The 10,502-nt window shown below is 45.8% G+C and overlaps 1 protein-coding gene across 1 annotated transcript in view; it reads right to left on the reverse strand.

The window, feature by feature from the left end:
• The window catches only part of LOC147435199 (mitogen-activated protein kinase kinase kinase NPK1-like), a 52,485-nt gene extending 48,781 nt beyond the window's left edge, over positions 1-3,704 (reverse strand). Inside the window, exons 1-7 of the mRNA XM_086488305.1 lie at positions 3,362-3,704; positions 3,221-3,286; positions 2,882-2,992; positions 2,709-2,789; positions 2,400-2,477; positions 2,226-2,308; positions 2,051-2,132 (exon numbers count right to left, since the gene is read on the reverse strand). Of these exons, the coding sequence (XP_086344431.1) occupies positions 2,051-2,132; positions 2,226-2,308; positions 2,400-2,477; positions 2,709-2,789; positions 2,882-2,992; positions 3,221-3,286; positions 3,362-3,637 (777 nt within the window). The 5' untranslated portion in view covers positions 3,638-3,704. The remainder of the gene's footprint in view (positions 1-2,050; positions 2,133-2,225; positions 2,309-2,399; positions 2,478-2,708; positions 2,790-2,881; positions 2,993-3,220; positions 3,287-3,361) is intronic.
• Between the last annotated feature and the right edge of the window lie 6,798 nt (positions 3,705-10,502).

Consider the following 10,502-nt stretch of genomic DNA (forward strand, 5'->3'; position numbering starts at 1 on the left):
GCATCCACATCAAGTATGGGCAAGACGGGCATACCGAGAAGGAATGTCGCAAACACTCGCCTGCCTGTAATATACATCGCTCACAAGTCGGGTCATGTCCAAACTGCGCATTCCAAGTGCCGATTGGTAGTTCCTAATGAGGTAGCATCCACATCAAGTATGAAATGAGCCTACTGATACCCACATCCTAGATGGATGACTCGAAATTTAAAAGGAAGCATGTGAATCTGTTGAACAAGCAAACCATGCATCCTTCAAGACACACAGAGGCCTATCAATACGAAGCAAGATGGACCTCCCAATGCGCACACAATATTCAAAATGAGAGGCAGAAGCTCTTGGAGTGTCACAAGAGGGCCACCTCCACTCTGCTAGATCCCAAGTCACTCAAGACAGAGAGCGACCCTCCCATATGCACAGGTCATCCTCATAAGGAAACATTGAATCCACACATGCCCTCTTGCCATAGGAACCAACTACTTGAATGAGTTGCAAAGTGAGATGAGGAAAATGGGCAAGGGTGCTCAATCTCCTAAAAGCTCAACTTGTAGTGCCATGGCTGGCCATCCTCAAGGGCCAAAAAACCATGGAGCCACACAAGCTGCATGCAAATATAGGGCTAGTAGGCTAGTAGGAGGAGCAAAGAATACCCACCATCCAGCATGTCCCTCTCCCCACGAATAGCAACATGCCAAGCACCGAGAATAGCTGCATCAATCTCAGCCATATGTATAGCAATCCCTCTGCACATCCCAAGGCCGATAAACTTAGCATCTATCACAGTAGCCTCAGACCAACGAAGCACAAAGCGGGCAGGTCCCTCATCCCATCTGGCCCAATCAATATGAGTCCTCTCTCCCAACTGATGGCCATCCTGGATCATCCGTCCAACTGGTGATTACACAGGTCTCACCCAAATTCAAGGAAAATCGGAAACGGACAAACAAGGGGGAGATCAGACTAAAACTAAATGATTTAAAAAGCAATAGCCAGACAATGCAGCAAATAAACAGAAGAGGGACAGGGAACTAGGAGGAAAGAGTCCATTAAGTGCTAAATTCAAATGGATAAATAACTTTCTTTCGCAACCACTCAACACAGCCTTCTAAGTTATGTTCAAAGAAATTGCAAAGTTAGTGAGGATGAGGGAGGAAGGGGAAAAAGCCTGAATCAGAGATTCTTCAAAGGGAGATCATTCTCTTCGAAGACACTCAGGGACATCAAGACAAATGTCACAAAGCTAAAAAAACAAGTAGATTTTGTAAACTGTCCTTGTGCAGCAAATCAACACAAAGCCAAGACAAACCTCACAAAGCTAAAAAATAATAGATTTTGTAAACTGTGCTTGCGCAGCAAATCAACACAAAGCCAAGTCAAATTTCAGAAAGCTACAAAATAAGTAGATTTTTGTAATCTGTGCATGCGCAGTAAGAATTGCAGAGAAAAAAACAGACATTGTTTTATTTGCACCCAAGAAGTGGACACAATTCCCCCGCTTGCTCTGGGAAAAAACCCGGCGAGTGTAAAACGAAAAATGAGCATTGTTTCTTTTCTAAGTTCTTTACAAATTCAATCCATAAACACTTATAAGGGGAGCTACCCCATTGATTTGATTGCATCTAGCAACTTGGGTGTCTGCTCCAATTTGAAAGGCATTTGGAGGGCATACTTACAACTATGTGAGCTCTAATCTTTTCCTAATCACAATCACAGTAGGAACGACAAATATCTATGAAGACTATGTTATAGTCTCTATACTGTCCAAGCAATCAATTGTGGAAAACCTTTTTTCCTTATCCAAGGTAATAGACCAAAGATATGCTTTTCCATACTCAATTACAGCTCCATCTTGGCTGTGGAATCATATTTTTGTTAAAAACTTAAAAGCCCTATTTCCCTAATGCAAAGTAACAAACCAAAGATGAGCTTTGTTCCATGCTACAACTACAGCTCCACCTTGGTTGTGACATCATATTCTTGAAAGATGAAGGTATTTTATGGTTTCAACGGACTCTCATACTAACCCATTCGACAGAGCTTGTATATATACCTCTTGAAACTGTTGACTCCATGGAGCTTTGCCAGTTGCCATCTCAATTATGGTGCATCCAACACTCCAAATATCTGCAGGTCTATCGGCTAAAGAAAAGTTAGAGATGACACACTAACAAGATAAAGTAAGACTGTGTCAGACCACTGAAAAGCCACAGAGACAAAGTTCTTACAAGCTGTGCCCAGTTTGCCTTATGACCTCTGGCGCCATCCAGTAAGGAGTTCCTTTCATCGACTTCGCTCCTGAAATAGTAACCTGCAGTCTCAAATCAGTTATGAGTGTGACATAACCCGGCAGCCGCTGCTGCTTTGGCAACATCAAGGTCAGTGAGCTTCGAGAAACTGACCAGCTCCACGACCTGCTTTGAGGCCCCAAAATCAGCAAGCTTGATAACACCTTTGTTGTCCACCAAGATATTGGCACCCTACAAAAGTCCTATCGTGACATCATCAGCTGCACAAAGAACTCTTGTCTTCTCTAATGCATGGTAGTAGTTCAAGGGTGCCTCGAAAAGTCTCTCCCTGTGGTCATGTCAAACAGGCATCGCACTTGCACATTGGGGCAATCCAACAAGATGATAGCTGTGCACTTGTTGCATTCAACCCAAACTCTTGTGCCAAGCGATGTTGATTCAATTTTCGATGGATAAACTAACCTTGATGTCTCGATGCATAATCCCATTTTTGTGTAGGTATTCCAAGCCTTGCAATAGTTGCCGGCTGTACATTCGGATAACCTGTATATGTGACACAATTTGAACAGACAATGTGTAAAACTATTGTGGGGGTCTCTCCTAAAAGAGAATATGAACAAGAGCAAAGAGCTTACCGACTCTGGGAAGGAGCCAAATTTTCCAAGAAGAGATGCAATAGACCCTCCAGGAACAAATTCCAGAAATATGTTGAGGGCACCATCCTCCCTTGCAGTTCCCAAGTATCTCTGCAATGGCACAAGATTAACATGAGGAGTCTTTATACCCATAGTGTGAGCTTCCATGACCTAAGTTTGGCCTTTACGTTTCTCTCTTGTAACAATGCCAGAGAAACCTCTAAAGTGTAAGTGTGTGTGTGTGTGTGTGCGTGTGTGTGTGTGTGTGTGTGTGTGTGTGTGTGTGTGTGTGTGTGTGTGTGTGAGAGAGAGAGAGAGAGAGAGAGAGAGAGAGCGCACCACAATATGAGGATGAGAGAGGTTTTGCAGCAGCTTGACTTCATCCTCCAATTCCTTTAGGTGTGCCTTCATTTAATTGATTGAAATCAAGAGACAGTAGTAGTTATGTTTGTTCAGGCCCAACCCTAACGCTTAGAATACCTGAGACTTCTCTCTGGTCACATTCTTAGCTGCAACCAGGACCTGCTTGACGGCCAAAAGCTCCCCTGAGTCAAGGTTCATGCCCATGTACACGCTGCCAAAAGCTCCCGCGCCAATAAGCTCACCCTTTCGCCATCGAATTGTGTTTGATCTGGGACTCGGACAAAGACTTTGGAGGTTCATAGTTTCTGCTGAGTCCATGGAATCCTTGAGAAGTTCGAACAGAGGGGGTCTAGTCTTCGCTGCAGGAGAAGAAGAACTCTTTTGGTTCAGCATGACGCAGAAGAGCAGCAGGCAGCTTGTTTTTAACGGTCGTCTCTCTTTTCCCCCCTCCCCCTCCTCCGCCCCAGCCCGCCAAGCCCCAACAAAACAAAAACACAATTCCAATTTCGACATATAAATGTTTACTTTGCTAAGGGTTAGTTCACATGGAAGAGTGGTTGCCAAACGGTTGCGAACCCAAGGAGTTCCCATTGTGACGCCCCAGTTTCTGGGCGCGTCGGGGAGGGGGCCCGGCGGGGATTTATACCCGCGCGCGGCGGAGGGGACTTCTGTCTTCAAGGGGCCCGGCGGGGATTTATACCCGCGCGCGGCCGAGGGGACTTCTACCTTCAAGGGCCCGGCGGGGATTTATACCCGCGCGCGGCCGAGGGACAAGGTGTTGCTTCAAGGGGTCCTGGCGCGGACGGCACCGGCTCGGACGGGACCGGCTCGGGCGTGGTTGCGTTCCATGGGTTGACGGCCGTTTGCGTTTCGCGGGTCTTCGCGGGTCTTGCGTTTCAGGTCCCTAGCCCCACGTAGCCTCAGGCTCCGCCGCACCGCCGACGGGTCATAGCGTGCCCCGGGGAACCTTGCGTGGAGTCCCCACGGTGCGCGAGTGCGTGGAGTGAGGCTACAGTGTCTAGGTGGGGGGTCCCCTCCCGTGGCCGGTCTTCGGGAGGCTCATACCCCTTATATACACCCCCGTTTGAAGAGAGTTCGACGACCGCGTCGAACGTGGGAAAAGAGTGCTCGGCTATGCATGAGGCCGTGGGGACAAAGGGGTGCATATAAGTGCAAGTGACAAAACTGTTCCCAAATGCAAGTAAGTCGGCATGCTTTGTTTTTGTCAATTTTGAAAATGAGTGAGTGAGTATTTTTGGGGTTTTGGCAGAAGGCTGAAAAAGTATGCTTTGAACACCCAAGTAGAATTCCCCGTACTTGAGCGTTCCCCGAATAGGTAACCCAGTGTGCGCGGAGCCACCTGCTGCGTTGGTCCGCGCGGAGGCTTCTTGAAAGCCGAATCTGAAAGAGCGTTCCGTCGCAATGCAGCACTTGCGAGTTGGTCCCTGTTTGGACGTCGTTTGGATCTTCAGCTCAGCATGGGCCACAAAACGTGGCCGGGGCGCGACGAACACCGTTGGCTTGGTTCGTCGCGTTTTTGGAGATTCTCTGTTTTTGTTATAAAGAGCCCTGTCTGGCTCGCATCTGCCTTTTCTTCATGTGGAGAGCCCTGTCTGGCTCACATCTTTGCTTTTTGTGTCTGGAGGTGCCCGGCTCGGATCGGGGCCGGCGCGGGTCACGGGTGACGGCCCGTTGTTCAGGGAACGCGTCACGGGGCGGAGGGCATGTGGTTGCTTTCTGGAGCTCTCTTCACCAGGATTTTGACGACCCGGGCCATTGCGGTTGGAGTCGTCGTGAGGATCGTGCGCGTCGGGCACGTCGATCTTCGGCTCGTTTCCAGGAGCTCGTTCTGGAGCTCTTATACCAAGTGTGACGCCCCAGTTTCTGGGCGCGTCGGGGAGGGGCCGTTTTCCTTTGCTCTGATACCAAATGTGACGCCCCAGTTTCTGGGCGCGTCGGGGAGGGGCCGTTTTCCTCACGGGTGGTTTTGTGCTGGTTGCAAACCTCACGTTGCCAACTGGTTGCCATCCTGCTCCATCCCTCGGAGGTGGAGCAAGAGTGCAACCACACTACAAGACAAACTGATCATGCCATTTTTCTATTAAGAAATACTAAGTTTAGACAAATGGTGGGGCTTAAATGAAGTTCTCTCTCTTCTTTCTTACCTTTCCAAAAAAATTCGACACTCACGTGAACAAAACACACTTCGGTTCTCGGTTGCCAATTGGTTCGCAACCATCTCTCTACGTGAAGTGACCCTAAGCCTAGGGTAAAGGGGCCCGCCACTCACGTGAACAAAACACACTTCGTTTCTCAGTTGCCAATTGGTTCACAACCATCTCTCCACGTGAAGTGACCCTAAGCCTAGGGTAAAGGGGCAAGACATGGGACGAGTGCCTTTCAAAAGTCCCCCCCTTGGAATATACTTTGGAATTTTGTTGATGTGTAAACTTGTGAATTGTTGATAAGTGTATTATTAAAGAGTCTTGAGTGTCTCTAAGCAATGAAAAACCTCAAATATAGCATTCAAATCAAATTAAAAAATATCAATCATGGTACTACCTAATTCGACTTTTCACGAGGAATATGTGCAATTTTGACATTTCACATCCGACGAGATTTGTAAAAACCCCCCCCAAAATTACGATTTTATTTTTTGAACTGGCCTAGAGGTGGCAGCTTGGCATGATCTAGGCCACTGCTAATCGCATGGCTAGCAACCTTAGGCTTACCACGTAAATAATGAACATTGGCCTTACATAGTCTTTTAATATCATCACCGCAACTCATGCAAACCCCAACGATAAGTTGAAAACATTCCCTCGTTTCGTTTCTAGAAGCCAACATTGATTGTTCTAACAGAGCATTAGCAAAGCTCATCATTGACCTCGCCCAAAAGAATGAGGAGGAGGAAAGGTTTCCCTAAAGCCTCAATCAAGATGTATGTTGAGCTTCCTCATTACTTCATCTAATTTTGCACACTAGTAGGCAAGTGGCACATGGTTGTGAGACAAGTAGGAGAGGTGTTGTGAATTGTTGTGTTGCAAGACCGTCCAATGCAGGTGCCCACACCCTCGCCTTCCGCCACTTCCTAAACTACGTCCCTCACACGCTCATATTTTGGAGCCGCATGTGACGAAGTCGATGAAGGAGAAGACCGAGACGAGAAACACCCATCCCCTGAGCCTCACAAATAAGAAATAGACCAAGGTGCAGAGTTGCAACGTATACCCTCTGAGCGCGAAAAAAAACAATGCAAAGCCAATGTGTATTGCATGAAGTGACACGAGAGTGACACCCTCTAAGCCCCAATCTAGCATTCTCAACAAAGAAGAGATAAAGAAGGCTGCCTCCCACCTATCAAAAGAGGAGATGAAAAAAGGTACCTCCTAGCTTGGAGAGATGAAGAGGGCTACCTCCCAACCAGTAAAAAAGTATATTTTCACAAAGATCCATCAAGAGGACGAACTTCTGTGGTTGAAAAATTATTGCATGCTCACATAAAAGGGCAAGAAGACCCAGGCAAAGGCCCGCACCAACCAAGTCACAGAGATGAAGATGGTGCTCTCCCGTCTATAAGAAGAGGAAGGAAATTGGACATGCAAACCCTAGCAAAGGCTCCATCCGACCTAGTCATGGAGATGAGAATGGCAAAGGCTTTGCTTTGCCGAGCCAAACAAATTATGAAGAGGGATGTCGCTTACCCAACCTCATTGGAGACAAAGATGGCAATCTACCTCCGCAATCCCTACTATGCTTGAACGTTGTGGATGAAGATGGAGAAGAAGGTAACCTCCTACCAAATCTAATAGGAGGCACTTGCAAGGACTCAATTCTATTGCATGAGAGATAGGATGTAGATAAGGTAACGTAAATTTGATGTTGCGGAGCACATTCTCTCATTGCTTTTACAGCAAGATGTTGGTTTCCTTCCAAATGCTATGGCTTCAATGTGTTATAAGCCGATCAACATTGTATGTTGCATTTCATCTTCCTGAATCGCATACCTCAACCTCGTGCGAAGATGAAAGGTGAGATGTTGTTGGTCCGATATTTCAAGTGCTTTTCTTGAACCCTAGATGTGCTCATCATATCACCTCAGGTGCCTCAGAATCACATCACCATATAGCTACTTCAAATATTGGTTGGTGGTCTAGTTCAAAATGTTAAACAAAGAGTTGATATTTGGCTTCTCACCACGGCCATTAAAACTGACAATGAGGCAATTTCAAAGAGTTTTTGCAGTGAAGCAGATCACTCATCATGAGCCCTCAACCCCACAAACACATGATGTCTCTCTTTTACTTGTCCAAGAACACCACCAACATCCAAAATTTATCTAATCGGGCCTTCAAGAAAAAAACACCCACGATGGTAAGCAAGCCCAATTCAAAAGCAGTAGCTCATGCAATCATGATGATTAATATGTATTCGTCTAGTGCCAAGAAGCCACGTCGGCTGTTTTGACAAAGTTTTAGTAAAAATCATCATCAATTTTGCCTTGACGAGAGAGAATGTTAAAGAGAGTGGCATTAAGCTTCTTGACTACTTCGTCAAAAGTTTACTCACTAGCATGAATGTTAATCTTCCCACTAAAAGCAAGCATGTAGATAAGGAGAAACACAAAAGTAAGCATTCAAATTCAACCTTCCTTGGGCTTTTTGTCCCTAATGATAGAGGGGGAATGAAAGATCTACAAAAGGATCTTGAGCATGACGCTAAGTTGAAAGAAGGGGAACAACACAGAAGCAGTGGTGATGGTAGACATGATAGAATAAGCGAACACAATGTTATGAGCGCGTATAGAGCTAGAAGAGAGCAAGAGGAGGCGCTCACAATGTACAAGAACTTGGATTTGATGATAAGCTTAATATTGATTACAAGACTTAATACTTTATTAAGAGAGCTAGATACAAGACTTGGATTACATGACTCGAGTACAAGACAAGGCTTGATTGCAAGGACAAGGCTTGAACATAAGAACTAGAAGAGGGATTTTCCTCATAGGAGGCTCACAACTGGTGTTGGCAAGACTGAGGAGCTTGTGGCCCAAGACCCCTATTTATACTAGTGCTCGAGGAGGTTAGTACTTTCTAGGTTCTTCTTGAGGAGGTTAGAATCTTCTAGAACCTTCTTGATCCTTCTAGTTCTTCTAGAACCTTCTTCAACTTTCTAGAGCTTTCCAGAAACTTCTAGCTTCTTTCGGAATCTTCTCCAAGCTTCTAGAAACTTCTTGATCCTTCTAGTTCTTCTAGATCCTTCTTCAACTTTCTAGAGCTTTCCAGAAACTTCTAGATTATTCCGGAATCTTCTCCATGCTTTTAGAAACTTCTAGAATCTCCTTGATACTTTTAAAACTTCTAGAATCTTCTAGAGCCTTCTAGCGATGATGTAGGCGATGACATAGGCGATGATGCAGGCAGCGACCGACTCTCAAGCATCCATGACATTACCCCCTCCTCTAGCGACGAGTTCCACGAGGAGCAGTGGTGTTCCTGAGTTGGGCTTCCATGGATGTTGTTGATGGAACTCTTGGACTTTGAGAGATGCATATTGTAGATTGTGTGCTGGTTCCTAGGTTCGTTCACTAACATCATAGCCTCTCCAATGCACCAAATACTGTAACCTGCCACGCGAAACTCGAGAATCTAGGACTTTCTCGACCTCATATTTGTCATGTCCTTGAATCTCAACCGAAGGAGGTGGTTGTAGGGCTCTTCTTGGGATCTTAGATGTGTGACAAGGTTCTAGGAGTGAGACATGAAAGACCGGATGGATTTTGATGGATGAGGGCAATCGGAGTCCATAGGTGACTGGATTGACTTGACGGATAATTTTAAACGAGCCAAGCCTTCGATAATCAAGCTTTTGACAGGGACGAGATGAACGCAGATCACGTCGGAGGAGCCACACTTTTTCCCCTTCTTTGTATTTTGGATGCTGCATGTGATGGAGATCTGCACTTTCCTTATACTTGGATTGAGCTTCTTTGATATGAATTGTAAGTTCTTTGTGAATTGCAGATAATTGTTGTGTAAGATGAATAGCAGCTGGAATCTTGACTTGATAGTGTCTGTGGATGTTGGAATTAGGGTTGTAGAGAAACACACACAGCTTGGAGAAGACGAAGAAAGCTCAAGGCACACAATAGAGAGTGTGTTACTTAGTGTGCAATGGAAAGATAGATAGCCCTAGAGTGATGGGCGTATATACAATGCACGAGGGAAAAAACCTCCTAAAGAGGGAAAAAATGCCCCGGTGGTCCTAGTGTGTTCACACACATCACTACCACATGTATATGGTAACAAATCCCCCCCTAGAGTGATGCGGTGAACGAGAGTTGGCACATGAGTAAAGGAAGTGCCATGCCCTGAGGACATGATCAGTCCACAAAGGGGAGTAAGCCCAAAGCTTTGTGGAAAGCTTCAAGCTTCTCACAAGACAATGCCTTTGTGAAAAGATCTGCAAGGTTGTCCTGTGTTGGCACATAAGCCAAGCTGATCTCACCTGTTGAGAGCCTTTCCCTGACATAGTGGTAATGCACCTCAATGTGCTTTGTGCGAGCATGAAAAATTGGGTTCCTCGCAACTGCCAATGCGCTCTGACTGTCAGTGTATATAGTGTTGGCAGTGTCCTGTCCAACACCCAAATCAGCCATAAGGCGTCTGAGCCATACACACTCAACCGTAGCTGTGAAGACTGCCCTGTATACTCAGCCTCACAACTCGAAGTGGCCACAGTAGGTTGCTTCTTGCTCAACCATGATATACATGAACTGCCAAGCATGAAACAAAAACCACTTGTGGACACTCGCATGTCAAAACAACTAGCCCAATCTGAGTCGAAAAAAGCATGTAAGTCTGGTGGTAAAACAAGCCAAGGTGTAAAGTGCCACTAAGGTAGCGAAAAATCCTCTTGACAGCCTGCCAATGCTTAGACCCTGGGCTATGCATGAATTTGCTGACTTGTGAGACTGCAAACTGAATAACTAGCCTCGTGTTGCATACATAAATGAGGCAGCCAACAGCAGTTTGGTAAAGAGTGACATCAGCAGGATCGCCAACATCATGTAGACTCAACTTTAAACTTGTTTCCATGGGAGTGGCAATACGTTTGCAATCCTCAAGTCCAAACTTACATAGCAATGTCTCTATGTAACGTTTCTGACACAAGGCAATACCACCATCACACTGCTTAAACTGTATACCCAAGTAATGATGCAACAGCCCCAAATCTTTCATCTTGAAAGTAGCATTCA

This window comes from Adiantum capillus-veneris, chromosome 18 (assembly GCF_014529385.1).
Source record: "Adiantum capillus-veneris isolate H3 chromosome 18, ASM1452938v2, whole genome shotgun sequence".
NCBI classification, from domain to species: domain Eukaryota; kingdom Viridiplantae; phylum Streptophyta; class Polypodiopsida; order Polypodiales; family Pteridaceae; genus Adiantum; species Adiantum capillus-veneris.